General features: G+C 38.6%; 1 protein-coding gene across 1 annotated transcript; it reads right to left on the reverse strand.

Annotated features, from left to right (window-relative positions):
• Window positions 1-377: 377 nt before the first annotated feature.
• On the reverse strand, window positions 378-16,285 carry fhl1b (four and a half LIM domains 1b). Its single transcript, XM_042499799.2, has 6 exons — window positions 16,128-16,285; window positions 2,794-2,973; window positions 2,528-2,702; window positions 1,928-2,097; window positions 1,636-1,822; window positions 378-1,032 (listed from the first exon to the last, which is right to left on the reverse strand). The coding sequence occupies exons 2-6, from the start codon at window positions 2,947-2,949 to the stop codon at window positions 881-883; spliced, it is 840 nt and encodes a 279-aa protein (XP_042355733.1). The 5' UTR covers window positions 2,950-2,973; window positions 16,128-16,285; the 3' UTR covers window positions 378-880.
• Between the last annotated feature and the right edge of the window lie 618 nt (window positions 16,286-16,903).

A 16,903-nucleotide genomic window follows, 5' to 3' on the forward strand; every position in this document is an offset into this window, starting at 1 on the left:
GTAGTAGCACTACTTCCTGTAAATGCCTGCATGTGTAAAGCTAAACTGCTTTATGAAGCTCATATACATAAAAAACAGTGAACTGACCTGTATGTTAAAGCCAGTAACATTGTTATTAGTCTTTCCTCTATTTTATGTAAAATAATTTTCTAGATCTGGTAAAATCGTATTGCTACACTTCTGTTTTTACTGGGAAATCATTTTCAAATTAAGTTCCCTATCCCCATTTCACAAGGGACAGTTTAATGTAAAAGGTCTTATGCCCTTCTGATTTACCATCTTTATCTTCGTGTTAGTGTAATAGTATTTTGCTGTTTCCCGTATATCAACATAACCTCTTAAAACCAATGTTAAATCAGTAAAAACAAATGTAACGCTCAATTTTGTAGGACGTTTATTTCACTTAAGCAACCTTTCAAGGCATACAGTTTGCATATATTCCAATCTGATATTTAGACTTCATTTTTCCTTAGAGGGAAAATGTGAAGAAAAGTGCATAAAAAGTTAATTTTATTACTCAAAATGTACAATAAGCATAGCAATCCTTTGGCAATTAGCAGTTACAAATACAGATATAATTTTGATTATTAAAAACAAATACTTGTTTTGGTCAGAGGAAAATACCACCTTTCAAAAATACAAAAAAAAGAAGATTTCAAAGACACTAACACAGGCAGTTATTTCAAAAGATGAAAAAAATACAGTTAAGAACAGAGTTAACAGCAGACACAAATTTTTCCATCATGTCAGGGGGGATCTCCCAAAAACTCACTTGAGTTATACACAGAATATTGAAATAGGGACTTGTGTAAAAATTTAAAAAACAAGCAAAATCATGAGTTTATAAACCACTTTTAGACAATGACCAGGCTGTCCATCTCTACTTGTTGCCGCAGTCGGTGCAGAGGATGTCTTTTCCGTTGGCTATGAAAGGCTTGTTGGACAGACTGAGGGAGCATCTCTTACAGTTGAAGCAGTATTCGTGCCAGGAGCTGCCCTCATAGTTCACCACGTTCACTCCTTTACCAAAACCTGAGAAGACATGAGAGGACAGTCAAAGTTTATTCCAGCATTGGAGTTTTATTTTATAATATATTAAAGGGATATATCAAATTTAGAAGTGGGGTTGTATGAGGTATTTATGCATAGTTAGTGTATCACTAACAGTAGATGGCGATTGGTGCGAGCTCAGTTTGGGTAAGCAGGCAGGAGTGCCGCCATGGAAGCTAAGCAATGTACTACTGTGGATGAGGCGAGCAACAAAACGTATTGTAGCCACCTAAAAAAACATCTAAAACAATCAATTTCAAATATTTTTAATATTTTTATTGCTTTACCTTGCCATCAGACAGCTGTTTTCAACAAACTGAAGCCGTTATGTCCGTCTATGCTCTCACCAAAGCCCCCAAAACTCCTAACCAAATACCAAGTAATTTTACCTCGCAGAGCACAGGAGTGGCTGGTCTACCACTTACTTGATCAGTTAGTTTGTGTTTTTGTGCGACTTTGGTTGTTTATAAATTAAGTTCAGATTGACTAAAGTTGCACAATAACACAAAATAACTGATCGAGTTTTTGTAAAAGATTAATCCGTATCCTATGACAACATAATCTGCAGATCAACTTTAAAGCAACCTGTGATGGGGTTTTGGCAGCCGCAGCATTTCTTTGCCACAGAGTTCTTGTAGCAGTCGACACAGAAGACCTGGTCCTGGTGTTTGGTGAAACTCGTGCCTGCCAGAGGCTTTGAGCAGGAGCTGCACACAAAACAGTGGCTGTGCCACGGCTGGTCCTGGTAGTTCACTCCTCCGGAGGTAATAGCCTGGAGACAGATGCAGGAGAGGAGCCAGGTGTGAGAATATTGTTGTTGTATCTGTTGCTGTCAGATAGAATGATGAAGGTCTGTTTATTGTATGAAACTAACTACCTTTTTGCAGGAGACGCAGTGTTTGGCGAACTTCTTGTCATAACAAGGGCTGCAGTAAATGTCATTTCCTTTGGAGAGGAAACTCAGCGATCCTATTGGTCGTTTACAGTGGAAACAGGTGAAACATTCATCATGCCAAGAGTTCCCTTTGTACTCCACACTCTCTGTACCTGCAGAAGATCGGAAAGGAGATAATGCTACTTCAGAGAAATGGGTAATGAAGACGTCAAATCTGATGTAATATCTCCGTAGGAACATGCGAAGGATTATTGAATATATATATATATATATATATATATATATATATATGTGTATGTATATGTTTTTACAGTCAGTACTGTAATGTTTAGTGTATGTTTTTAAATATGGAACTTGGGAAAATTAGTTGTGCTTCAGGGCAAAGCTAATGGGGATCCTTACAGTTTAACAAAACCATGGTTTGATGGCGCTATTATGCAGTGCATCAGGCTACTAATCGTGCATGTTTTGATGAATGTGTAAGTTCAGTTCTTTTGAAAGCTTGGTTTTCTCTAAGATAACTCGCACTGCTTTTTTTCTGCTAATGTTATAAAATCGGGTTTTGCAGGTCATGGGTCTTACCAGCCAGTATGGCTTTATAGCAGCCGTGGCAGCGGGGAGCGTCCTCTCTGGAGCAGCACTTCCCGCACATGATGCGGTCGTCCTTGGTGCTGAAGGGTTCCTTGGCCAGAGGCTTGTAACACTTGGCACAACGGAAACACTCCTCATGCCAGTACCGGCCCTTATGGCTGAGCTCCTGATGGAGAGGGGAAGTTTGATGAGAGGTATGTGAAGGGAAAATAAAGGGGTCCCAAATAAGGAAGCTCTAGTGCAGACTGATAACGCACCTTTGATTCCACAGGGATGGGTCGATGGCACTCGGCACAGGAGTTGGCACAGAACTTGGTGTGACAGCGGACACATACTGGCCTGCCTTCGTTGCGCACGAATTTCTTCCCCCCGAGGTCCTCCCGGCAGTAGAAACAGTGCGAGCTGTCTGCCATGGTCGCTCCGAGGGAGACTCACAACTACAACAGATAAACCAAGAGGAAAGGCAAGGTAAAGTCCTGCTCATCATAAAGTCAGCATGTAGAAATCATTTTAAATATAAAACTGATAATATTTTTGGTTTATAGGAAGTCAGAAAATGTTGAAAAATAATCCCAAAGGTTTGTTCTTCTGTCTCTTTATAGTTACTGTACTGCATTTTTTATTGGCTTGTAGTTTGTCCTGTTGTTTGCACCTCTAATCAGCTGCTCTCAGTGATGGCAAACATCACATCTTTCTCACAAAGTATTCCAATTTGAGAAAAACACCACATGGGGGTGCTGTTGATCTACTCAGTGTCAGAGTCCCCTTTTTATATTTACTGCTGTGTTTTGCTGATTAGACACCTATCATTTGCCACTCTGACACAAAAATGGCGCCCCTTAAATATTTGTTTTGTGTAAAAACATAGCAACCAGGTGTACATACACCTGAGTTTCTGTGTGTCCACCTGTGTGTTTGCATATGTGCACAGCATTCATGACAGAGCGCTTATATAGTCTGCGAGTGCGATACGTTCCCCCTCACTCAAACATCTTATCTGTGCCTGATAAAAGAACTCATACATCTGATAACCTGGACAATAAAACTCGTCGGCTGATCTGAGAAGCAGACAAATGACCACCAACACATGTTTGAATCATAAAATAAGATGATTGAAAATGTTATTTCATGATTTTAAATCAAATTCTCAGTAGTTAATTTCAGGGTAGTTAATTTGCTCACTGTGCTGTAAGTGGACTTGTTTAAATTGTTAATGTAGTTTCCAAACCTCAAGTCTAATTATGAATGGGAATTTATCTGTATTTATTTAGAAGGATAGATATTAAGAAGACAAACAAAATAAAAATACAGTTTGGATTAAAGGAAAAAAAATAAGCAGATGTGTTCCTCAAACATCTACTGCAATTTTGAAGTATTTTTCTGATTTTTGCACAATGAATCAATATTACATATATTGAAAAGCATTGTATTTTATGTCTCCATATGTTGGTGGGCCATCATGATAACTGCACTACAGGGGACACTTAATCACTAAAATTAGATTTGGAAAAAAGTGGATATATCTATATCAATATCAGTTATCGGCCAAGTGAATTGTTATATATCAGCATATCAGATATCAGCAAAAAATCCAATATCATGCATCCCTAATTCAAACAGTTTTAAATATTCAGAATTGATGTGTATCAATAAGTCAGTATTTTCACAAAACTAAGTACTGAGAGCTTTACTTAAGTAAAGGATCTGATTACTTCTCACTGCTGTCCACCTTCTAGTCGAATTCAGCTCCAAAACTGGATTGCAAGCGATTATAATTGTCTTCATTATCCTTATGTAACTGATTTCTCACACAATATAGTCACTCTCCCAAAAATACAAGACTCACAAACTTCCTAAACATAGAACCAAAATCACCACGTTGATCACCAAAAGAGCGGTGATTACAGGGTCGGGATTTCAGATGGTAAATAGTACAGGACATGATGGCAAAATCACAGCTACACCAGTGATGGCTGAAGACTGTTCACTCAGTTATTTCCCACATCAAGTTCATGCTGGCTGACCGCGAGGAATTCTCCTAAACTGCTGTGAGAGAGCTGTGTGTGTGTGTGTGTGTGTGTGTGTGTGTGTGTGTGTGTGTGTGTGTGTGTGTGTGTGTGTGTGTGTGTGAGTGAGGTGAACACATGAAGGAATGCCTGGTATGACTAATGTGGTGAGATCTGGAACATTGACAATTCTGTGACAGATCCTCCACCCCCCCATCCCCACCCTGCACACACACCCTGCACACACACCCTGCGCGCGCACACACACACACACACACACACACACACACACACACTCCACATCTTACACGGACCACTCCCTCGGAGACCAACAAAACCACAAACTATAGCGTTCACCTCCTGGTTGGAGTGGCATGTCAGCACAGATTCATGAGGAAGTTCTGGTTTTGGCGCAGGACCAACATTACCACAGGTTTAGGCTGCGTTCACAAACACTCAAATCCTCCCTTTTCTTGTGCCTTTTATTTAAACTCAGATTCTTTTTATAGGCAGTGGCTGCCAGCTAGAGTCATGTTTGTCTTTATCAGTCACAGGTGGATGGAGGCAGCAGATCCTGTTGCATGATCTTTATGTGAAGGACAAGTTGTTCTGGTTTTAAAACAAAACCACTGAACCTTTTTTTTAAAACTAGAAATTGTTATACAAAGATTTTAGGTTAAAAATAGGTTTGGTTTGATTAAAGATGTGGGAGGATGGTGGTCCACTGAAATTAGAGTCATGACCTTCATATTTGTCCCAGAATACTCTGTTTTTTGGACTATAACAGCTATTATACAACACACTGTCTCTTGTGCCAATATTCAATGTCTTAAAGGTCCAGTGTGTAGCATCTAGAGTAATATATTGACAGAAACATGTAACATTCATAAATATGTTTTAATATTGTATAATCACCTAAAACTAAGACTTGCTTTAGTTTTGTTACCTTATAATGAGCAATTTATATTTACATAAAGAGCAGGTCCTGTTTCACTGAGTCTGCCACTAAACACCGGCTCTCGACAGGGCCATCTGTGTTTTTTGTGTGGCCAACAAAGTTCACCTACATGCTTTGTACATGGGAAAAGTTTCAGTGGAATCCCATTTTTACCAAAAACAGTACTTGTATGTGGGTTTTTCAAACAGGCAAATAGGCAATAGACGCCTTTTCTGTTGCCATTAGACCAGAGCTGTGTACACACCTCTACAGCAGATGACTATTCGGGTTAGTAAACAGGAGAAAGCAGTATGGAGGCCAACGAAAGTTTTACAGTGGTTACCTGTTTTTTATATCTCTTATTCATATCTTTCTTACAAACTCGGTGTAGACTGAACAATGTTTGAGCACCGCTTCAGCGGAGATGGACAGTATTTTGTGTCGGTTCTTCATTGCATCTTTAAGCAGCCAAAATTAGCGAGTTCACCTGGCTGTTGCTTTTGCATCACTGCCGATCGTAGCCGTGCCCTGTGACTACTGCAGTCATTTAACTTGGGTCTGAATGGTAATTGTAACCTTTTCGATTACATACAAAATTTAGATGTTAGCAGGTTTTATCGGCAATGTTGCAACCTCACCACAAGATGCCACTAAATCCTACACCCTTTTCAGTGCACTTTTTTTTAGTTTGGTAGTTGTATTCAAAAAATAATACTGGAAATGTATCAGTTTTGAAACTAAAAGTGGGTTATAACAAGACTGTGCATGGGCACCTTTAGCTGTACGCTAATGCCACCACACTGAGATACTCACAAATGGCAGTGCTAACATTATGATGCCGAGCAGCAGGAGTAATGTTTACCATGTTAACCGTCTTAGTTTACTAATCATACTAATTAGCTTATGCTGATGATTATCATTAGTTTTTCAGTTATTTGGTCATAAACCAAAGTATTAGACACATTTAAATTTTGACCAGATGATGGCCCTGGATAAAAAAAAAGTCAGGAAATAACAAAAGTCAGTCAGATTCATGCTCTCGAGGAAATATACATCTCTGGCAATCCGTCTCATAGTTGAGGTTTCTGTCTGGACCAAAGTGGTTCACCAACAGACAGAAGTTGACAATCCAGAGCCAGACTGCTATTGTGGCCAAAAAATACAATTTACAGCAAATGGCTATAAAAAACAATGACTGTCTGGCTCACTTAATGTAGAGGTCAAGTATCTTGACCCAGTGCAGCACGCTTTTCTTTATAATCAGTGACTTTGAGCTCTGAACTGTGTCATCAAAAAAACATTAGGGAAACTTAACTTAACTTTCACTTTTTTTTTCTCCACAGGAAAAAAAGAACAAAACTGAAAATGATAAGCTATGAACATCTTTTAATTTTACCATTTGAGGTGTATGTAATTAAAACTTTTTATGCTAGAATTTTCTCTGTGGAAAAGCCACTGAAACAGTGACACACAAACTCTTCAATCAAACAGTTGAATACAAAGATGTGCAAAGAAAACTATTTTTTATAGAATAAAAAATATATAGAAATATAGCATTAACACATATTTTATGCAGTCATAGAGGACAAAAATTCAGACCAGTAGCAGAAAGCACATCATACAGTCAGTTTAACATACACTGCTTTGTTACCCAGACTCTGTTTGACTGCTGTTTGAGATATGTGGCCGAGGTTAAAGGGTGCTACTGTTAATGAAGTTGATTAAATAACTTATTTTGTGCTCTTGTCTCCTCAACAGACAATAAGGCTACAAACTGACTTCGACATCATGTGGAGTGGACATACATCTTCCTTTCTGTGAGCTGCTAATTCATTATTCATTAACGGAAAAAACAGCAGCAGCTTTATTTGATGACTGGGAGAGGCTACTCATCCATCTCTAGTAGAGGACAGCAAGTCAGGCCAGCCAAAAGTAAGGTCTGGTTTTTACCTGTTATCTTCTATTTCAATTCCTTGCCTCTCCCTAAACTAATAAGAATGAACGCATAACTTTCCGTCACTTTTTTTAATTGTTTTTCGTCAAAACTTGCTGGGTGTGGAGCATGCAGCTACATGAAGTACTGTGTAGCTCAAAGGCTGAAAAGCAGGCAATAATAGTGCTTGGCTACCAGCATCGTGAAATTGTTATCTGATGGGAAGCAAACAATGGCTGACAGGAAGCGAGCCAGTATCCACACAGGTTTGGAGGAAAATAAATCAAGTTTCACTGACGTCAGACTGCTCTGAGGACGGTGTTGCTGCACGTCTTTACTTTGTTGCCCTGCAATAAATATTCTCGCTGTGTCATGGCACGACAGCACGCATGCATCATTTTCTTGTATCCAAACTGCTATTATAAACCTCTATGTTTGATCGCCATGGAAACAGTTAAATGTGAAATTAAGCCATGTCATAGAGTTGGAAGGCGGCGCTGCAGCCAAGAACAACTCTGTGTGTGTATTAATCACATTGAGGGGACGTAAATCTGTTGGTAAAGTGACATCATGAGGATTTGCATCCCATTTCAGGACGAAAAACAAGTCTCATTTTATTATAATCAAGAGTTAGTTTTGGGTTCACGTAAGGATTGAAGTCAGGCAGTTTTTCCTTTAAAATGCTTATTATTCATATAAATATTCTGATAAAATTGCACGTTTTTCCTGTTTCTTTAAGAGAAAAGAAATCATACAACACAACAAAAATAAGTATTGCCAGATTGCCAGGGGCAAGTAAAACGTCATGTTGAAAATCTAGCAACTAACTAACAATCTGGGAAAATAGAATAAAGCACATTTTTTTCTGAAGGTCATGATGGAAATAGCTATGGAGTGAGCCATCTTGCCTTCTTTTCTTCAGTGCATTGCTTAGCTTCTGTGTCAGTACACCAGGCTGCTTCTCCAAACTGGGGTGTTTTTGATATACTGTCTATCAAAAAGTTTCCCATACAACCCCACTTCAAAAAATCTGAATTATCCCTTTAACCCAAAATAACTAACAGTGAGTACACATAGACGCATACAGTCTGTAGAGTTCAAAACCGCCAATGAATTAGTTGTGACTTTCTTCATGTCTTGCTTCCTGTTTGTTTCCTTCGCTACCTCTGTTAAAGTTTCAGTTACTTCACTGCAACAATTAGAGCTGCAGTTGGAGGTCTGTGCTGTGGTGTAAAAATAAAACACAGAGAGGTGACATCATGTCATGTGGATGAGAGGAAAATCACGCACACATTTTGAAACACACGGGGGACGAAAAAGAAGTGAAAATAAGGCAACAGAGAGAGACAGGAAAGCAGCCAGGATAAACACGACCAGACAAACTAAAATAAAATAGTGTGCATTTGAGTGCGTCTGCATGTACCCACCATCTGCGTGTGTTAGTGTGTGCTGGCATGAGCTTATCGCTGAAGAATGTAGTGGAAAACTGAGAAACAGGAAGTCTCCATTGAGACGGTGAAGTAGGCATAATTCGCATACACACACACACACACACACACTGAATTCTAGATAATGTTGTAGCTATTAACCGTATTTACAGTGACTTCTCATTAATGCCTCACATACCACAAGCCCTGTCTGACCTTATGTTACACAGAGTGTGCTGCAGGTGTGACCTCTACTTCCATGCAGACTTGGCCTGTAAAAACATCCTGGCTCTTTAATCATTGACTTGATTTGGGAGCTGGTAGAAAATTTCTCTTACTGGGACTTCATAGTGGTTTAAAACAGATTAGAACTGGAACTCTGAATATAAAAAATATCCATTTTAAATGTATCTTCATCCTGACCTGCAATCCACACCTGAGCTGTTTTAATGCTTAAAAATGTCTTTTCAACTTGTCTTTACCTACTTGTCTTTCTGTGCATTTTAAATAAATGACCAAGATGTTCTTTCTTCACTTCACACAAGTATAAAACTGATAATAAAGGTTTACTCATTGTTTAAATGTCATGTTGCAATGGCTGGCAAAGGAATGACCTTCAAGTTGTATAAGTCTTTTGTGGTCTTAATCTATAAATGGTCATTAAATGATTGTGTTTAAACACTGTGTTGTTTTTACAGCTTATAATGAAAGGTTAAGTCCACCGAAAACGTTAGCAGTGTACTTGTAGCACATTATTTGGATATTTGTTTTAGTGTAGAAGTGCAAAACAAATAAAAATTAAATATCGGCTTCGTCCCACAATTATTTTCATTATTGACGAATTTGTAAATTATTTTCTCAATTTATCTTTTGTTCTATAAAATGTCAGAAAATACTACAAAATATCCATAAAAAGTTTTGAGAGCCTATGGTGATATCTTTAAACTGTTCTGTCCCTGTAACAGTCCCAAAACTTAAAAATATTTCGATTTCAGATCATAGAAGGCTAAAAATAACTGTAAGCAAATACCATTAAAAAAACAAGTTTGATGCCGATTAATTTTCTTTCCTTTGAAAAATCAACTGACTGTTGTAGCTTTAAAAACAAATACATATTTTAAAGATATTTACTGCATGTTGCAAAGTAAAATTTTGATTAAATGGGCAAAAATATTCCGCTGTATAAAGAAAATTTCACATTTTTTTGTCTTTCAGAATGAAGCAGCAGGAGCTTTGAACTGAATTCAGAAGTCTGCATCATTAACATCTAAACCAACGAAAGTCTCAAAAGACCAGAATGCATTGGATCCACAAGACCTGTGAGTAAGAAGCTGTCCTCATGAACAGGCCGAAATGTTCCCAAACTAGTTGGCTGTGTGTCTGTTTAACTATCTTTACAACTACCACAGACTGATGGGATTTAGTTAAGCCCCCTCTGGGGTGTTTCAAATATTCTGGGAAATGTGTGTTTTAAAAAGTGCACAGAACATCACTGACTCATGGAATAAATAATGGCAATGCTCCTTACTGTAATCAGAAACAATTTTAACTTAATTTTACTAAAACCTGCATCCATTCATTTTTGGCCACTTGAGAGCAAAAACTATAAACAACATTTATAGACAGAAAACATCATTGACATTCATTTGAGTACTGATTATTATTCACTGTTTTTTAGCTTTATTTTGGTCTTATGAAACTCCTGAGGGAAACATGTCACTGGAAAGAGCAGTGAATGAAGCCAAATTAAAGTTGGAAGCTGTAAACTCAAAACAATGAGCTGAAGGACGCTAAAAAATGTCTGTAGAGCTGAGGGGAACTGAACAGGGGAGCACAAAATTCCCTCTGTGTAATTTGATCCATTGTACTTATAAAAATATTGATTAGAGCAGCTTTAAAGATCAGTGTATCTCCGAATCATGGCCAAACTGCAACATCCCGCTGTGAGCGTTCCCACCCCCGATTCCAATCATACCATCTCAAAAATAAATACACAATATACGTATTTGAAACTGAGCCGCGAGTTCAGCTAAACATTTGCACTCCACATCAACCTACAAAGAAAGATAATTGTTTTCTTTGGCTCCGGTGCACCACATTCCAGACAGTAGAATAACGCTGATACAAGAGATCTGAGTCGTGTAGAGAGAGGTTGAAGAAACGCAGCATGTCCCACTATGACAGGACACACATGATGATTTTACCAGAGGCTGCTGGTTAGCTGTACGTCAACCTACCTCACTTTGTCTGTTTTGTCTCTGCATCTCAGTTACACACTCGTTCTGTTTCTGCACTCTTCTGCTGTTCTCTCAGTTCATTTACTGAGACGTCTTTCAGAACAGAGCAGCTGACCAAACTAAAAACCTCCAGCAGCAGCGATGTATGACCAATTTCCATTTCCATGAATATCTTTGACATTTTCTGTGTGTGTGAGGAAACCCTCCCTGCATTGGCACCAGATCAGCGCTGTTGGAACTCTACAGAAGGTCCAACGCTAACAGTAAAATTTAATGTTAAAATGATCCCTCCGTGCTGTCTTGAGGGCTTGTTTGCTTCCAAAATCTCCCTTCATAAATCTCTAACCAACAAAATCCCCTGCAAATCTCACTTTCTAACCATTCTTCCAGATTCTAACCCCAACATCAATGATCACACCAAACCCTTACTTGAACTAAACCACTTCTAAACTAATGCCAAACGTGACTATTTCTGTATTAAAATTACATATATAAATGTGCCTTCAGGGGACCAAACATTAGATCATTTACCATCAATTTAACAGTTAAACCACAAGGCTGAGTGAGCTCACAGATGGGTGCCAAATTAAAGGAAAAACATGGTCAAGAGTCTCCAGAACAACTTCAATGTTCCTGATTTAACAAGTCTCTTTAACGAAAAATATTCACTCGTTTGGTGTTTTGATGATGGCGGTGGATAGAGCTGTCATGTTGCTCCAATAGTTGTTTGGTTAGTTCGAGATCTGGTGAGCATGAGCGCGATTTTCTCTTTTGTCATGTATGGAAAAATCTATGTTTTTAAAGTCTCTTCACCCATTACATTTTTTCACTCTATTTGAAATAGTTTGACAGTTTGGGAGGAGATTGATACCGCTCTGTGAAGCTACAGACAGGAGATGTTGGCTGCCTACCAGCTCTAAACAATCTCTGAACCCAACAGCTATCAGTTTGATGATGATAAGCCTTTGGGGGCAATGGTCATTATCAGGGATTCAGATGTAGCCAGTGGATTTTCTATTATGTGTGCCGGCTAATCTCTATAAACAGATACTGTATCTGCATAGGTTTGCAAACTCTGTAGGCGACCGTATAAGATCTTGGTATCTGAAGCATTCTGGTTTCCATTTGTAGTCTGATTTATATTGACCAAAGTGCATACTTTTTCTTTTTACTTTTGATAGTCACTACAGCTGCCCTATCAAATTATGTACTGTTGCATGCAGTATGCAGACAATAATACTACACTGTGCCCTGGGCTTTGACCGTCTTTATCATATACCCATTACGTGGGAGATAAAACAAAACGCCATTTACCAAGCTCAGCAGAGACAGAAATCAAACCAGAGAGCTCTGCTGTTGATATTTTGCAGTGTTTAATTTTTTAAGTTATAACTGTGTATACATTGTGGATTACACATTTTATATGGGTTGAATTAGACTAAAGATGCATTTCTCTATCATTATTTTCATTTTTTTGTTGGTGATAATCTCTGATTATTTTGTTCACTTAAACAATCCATATTTCTGTTATTTCCATTTGACTAGTCGTCAGTCACTTTGATGCTCTGTCATCCATCACTGCGGCTTCTGTCAGTTTTCATTCAGCTGTCAGCCAGCTGTCAAGATGTGACAAATCTGCCACTGCACAGAGGACTGTGGGTCAGAGGATCCAGAAAAGCATGCTGGTTTGCATACTGCAAAATCAGATTGAATGCAATACAACATCCTGGTATTTTTGGCATAGTACATTTGACATACTATGCATTGGGACCTACTAAATCTTTTTGCCATATTATATAGTATGGTAGTATGGATATTGGAATGCACAAGCAATCTCTGAACCCATTGGCTATTGACTGAAGATGATTTGGCTTTATTTTATGTTTTTTATAATGTATCTGCAATCATATGCATTGGCCAAAATGTTAAAATAGGATAGGGCTGGACCCGACTCAGAATTGTGCCAGCTGAATCAGATTTGGCTGATCAATACGAATATTTAATGATCCGTTTTGTTTTCTATATAAAGTTTGAAAGTTTGAACTGGCTTCATGGACGTTCACTGTGACAGCACCATTCATGTTATATAGTAAACAAGCTGACAGCATTATCGACAGATCAGAAATGTGCAACAACATTTTTTGCCGACACAAGATGTCAAACAGAAGCCAGAGACTGTATCGTATTAACTTGCTGTAAATTCATGTGTTTAGCTGTAAATTCACCACTTCTTAACCTGACGGTGCGGTCTCCCTCTCCCTCTGTGCCGCTGCCTGCATGTCTGCAGCTGCAAAGAGTAGTGTGAAAGTCAAGAGCACTCACTCTGTAGCAAAATCTGGGACCAAAACGTCCCCAGAACTACACTGTTGCTCAATTTATAGCAATCTCAGTTGACTTATGGTCTGCGACTGATGATTAGAGTTTCCGATTGTAAAGGGGCAGCCCTAGAAGAAGAAGCCTTGGCTTAGATATTCACTGACTACACCGGCTCAGCCCAAAATACCCGAAAGAAAATACTCCGTTAGTGTTTATCTGGCTATGAAGTGTTAGGTTAAAAGAGAGGTGAATAAGGTTAGGATTAGAATAAGGGTTACATCTCGTTACTTATAAGGTAAATCATCTTTGTGTGTTACGAAAAAGTAAATGGACAGAATGGATTATGGCTATGTTTGGCTTCGTATTTAGTCACTACAAGTGGCATTGTAGCAGAGTTCATAACTGGTGTTAGTGGGTTTGTCTTGTACTGGTAGTAGGCGAAAGGGGCGTGTCATGTACGCTGACAAGAGAATGTGGCTGCGGATATACATGTCTCTGAAATATCGCCTGTTGTCCCAGAAGCTTATTGTCATCAGACCGATAGCTAATGGTTTTAGTGATTGCATTTCTGAATGGTCAATACTACTCCCACTACAAACAGGAAATGGACCACTTTCAATACCAACATCTTCTACCATTGCCTACAGATTCTGCAAACATGCAGATATGTTTATAGAGATTGATCGCTAATAAACATGTATATTGTCCACAAATACGTGGGATTGAGTGATTTTAGACCCCGCCATTTTCAGCCGTTCAAATAAAGACATAAAAAAGGAGTAAAAGAACATATATGAAAATTTTTGAAAATTCATTTGTAAAAATATGTGGGAACCCTGTGTAACGCCTAACCATTTAATCAGTCAGGCAGCTGCTGTGTCTTTTCTCGTAGCCATCCTTGACAGCCTCCCTGTTACACAAAGCCACAGGAAAGCTTTTTTTTTTCTGACAATTTCACAACCACTGACTAATATCTGTAAACTCAAACATATTGCAACAGGTTTTAATGGCCGCAGGTCAAACATAACACATCACCAAGTTACTCACTTAAAATCTATTTCACCTTCAAGAGCACTCAAACTGCAGAGCTCCATTAAAAACCTGCATTAAAACACTGCTAATACAGACTTTGCCATTGGGGATCAATGAAAAGAAAATCACGGCGTCTGTATCCCATTTACATTCTATCCTGTTAAAGTCATGACAGGCAAAACACAACAGGGAGTTCCCATGACATGAAGTCAGACAAATTACATAAAGTTTTACAAGCCTGTGATGTATTTTATGGGACTGAGCTCATGGTAATTTCTTTAACGTGCAGGCACTGGCTTCAAATTGCAATGAAAGCTCCCTACGGCTTTCTGGTGTTTGTGCGCATCAGGCAGCAAAAGGTCAGTCACACATATGGGCCTTGGTTTAGTTATTGTCTTGTGTGTCTGTGTGTTTGTGCACGTGCGACAGTGTGAGATGTTACCACTGTAAGTACATCCATGTGGCTGTTAAAGTCAGCAACATTAAGGAGTCTACATCCAGAAAACTTTAAAGAAGTTGCAAAATTTGTGACATGATGTTTCCTTCTGTAATCTTACTGGAAAAGTCTCCTTTCACATTTCAGTTTTATTTAACCCTTGTAGACCTAAGCAAATCAATCCTAAAAGTTGTTTTTCTTAATATATTACCTAAAAATTAGCAAGAAAAGAAAAGTAAAAAATATTCTAACATTCTTTTTCTCTGGCTCTCTCCTATTTAAGCATTAATTCTACATGTTTCTGACCAGCATTAAACATATTTGCTCAGGTTTCAAAGGTAAAATACGTGTGAGAGGCATCTGAATACAGCACTAGAAAAACTGATGTCAATCCAAGTTTATATATTGGTTAACAGGCAAATTTACTTGTTTCAGTCAATTTACTAATAAAGTTTTCTCCCTATATTTTAGAGATTTCAGTCACACAATCTGCCATGTGTGCTGTAGTCGCACATATGGATCCTCAATTTACTTCACAACCTCTTGCACAATAACAATAACTGGTAAAGTCAACACTGATGCCATATGCATCACTTACAAGGATGCAAACACACTCTCTCTCTCACACACACACACACACACACACACACACTAACACACACGACAATGAAAAATAGCAGTACAGGAATTTTAATTGACCTCTGTGATGCATTTTTTAGCCTCAGCGGTTCCATCACTGGCTGAAAAAAAGGAGACTTCATAACTGGAAACAGATTTCAGGAGCAGCCCAGGCTTCCATAAGTCAGCATGTAACTGTAGCTCTAACACACACACACACACACACACACACACACTTACACAGACAGCCAACGCCCCAGACTGACTTTAAGACTTGTTTCCTCTCCGGATATCAAACTGCAGTTTTGCAAGTGAAATGTGCGTGAAATCAGATCATAAGATGTGTGATGAGGAAGAAAGTCAAATGCTACTGTACATTTGTTAGCGGGACATGCTGTAAAAGGCGATCTGCCATTAAAAATGTAATAACTTTTCAATGATCATATGTTGACAATGGACTAATAAAAGATAAAAGTGCGTCTCGCGAGTTTGGCAACAATTTAATCAGGTGTCATATAAACTGCAAATGCAAACTACCTAACAGCTGTGCAGTAGCAGGTCGGATTTGTCTAAAAACACGTTTATGCTGGATGAGATTTGGTTAAACTGCGTGCTGTAAATAAGCAGCGGTGCTCAGCAGACAGCTTACCGGGTTCAGGGTGATGACGGCGGCGTGGATGAGCGCTGCTCTCTAAGCTGTGTGGAGGCAGCGGAACTCCGCTTTTACGAGACCCTCACGCGTTTTAAGTACTGCCATCTGCGGCTGCGTCAAGCTGCGCGCAAACGAGGTGCAGACTGGAAACGGGATGTTGTACCTTCAAAATAAATGCAACGCTCGAAAAGAAGTGGAGTGATTTTACCTTCAAAATAAAAGTAAATGTGACCAGCTACTTGACTAAATGTGTGAGCGTGCTAAAAAGACAGCAGTATTTTTATACTTAGCTTGTGTGTTATATCATACCAGTACATATTTTAATTTACTTTTCCTGAATAATTTGAGGAAAAGTGGAAAAGCTGAAAATGAAACATTCATTTTTGACCTTGTAAAACTGTAAAAAGAAAAAAAAAATACATAATGACAAAGCATTCACTTTACTTTTTCCGCTACTACAGTAGTTCACAATCTTAACCAGTGGATGGGGTTTGTTCAGTTGTCATAAAGAATCTCCATATAGAAGAAAAAAGGAAAATTAAATTTATAAGTTACAGTAGGTAGGATTTAGGGGGACATCTGAGTTGTCAGTACTATTTTTTTACATCAGTCATTTTCTTTATTTCAATCATAGGATGTATATAAAGATGGACAACATGACAGTTCCTCCAAAGTGTAACTTTTCAATCTTGATCGCCCCCTGGTGTCTGGCTGCAATATAGGTCATAAAGCCCGCCCCCTGTGTCAGTGAATGGGACGAATAATACACAGTG

This window comes from Plectropomus leopardus, chromosome 15, assembly GCF_026936395.1.
Source record: "Plectropomus leopardus strain MGB_pleo_1.0 chromosome 15, ASM2693639v1, whole genome shotgun sequence".
NCBI classification, from domain to species: Eukaryota; Metazoa; Chordata; class Actinopteri; order Perciformes; family Serranidae; genus Plectropomus; species Plectropomus leopardus.

What these genes read in the sequence shown, in the direction of transcription:
- fhl1b (XM_042499799.2), bottom strand. Translation starts at nt 2,949, where the DNA reads ATGGCAGACAGCTCGCACTGTTTCTACTGCCGGGAGGACCTCGGGGGG. An exon ending in CCATCCCTGTGGAATCAAAG is followed by an intron (nt 2,703 to 2,793) that starts GTGCGTTATCAG and finishes CCTCTCCATCAG; the next exon opens with GAGCTCAGCCATAAGGGCCG. An exon ending in CTGCCAAAACCCCATCACAG is followed by an intron (nt 1,033 to 1,635) that starts GTTGCTTTAAAG and finishes ATGTCTTCTCAG; the next exon opens with GTTTTGGTAAAGGAGTGAAC.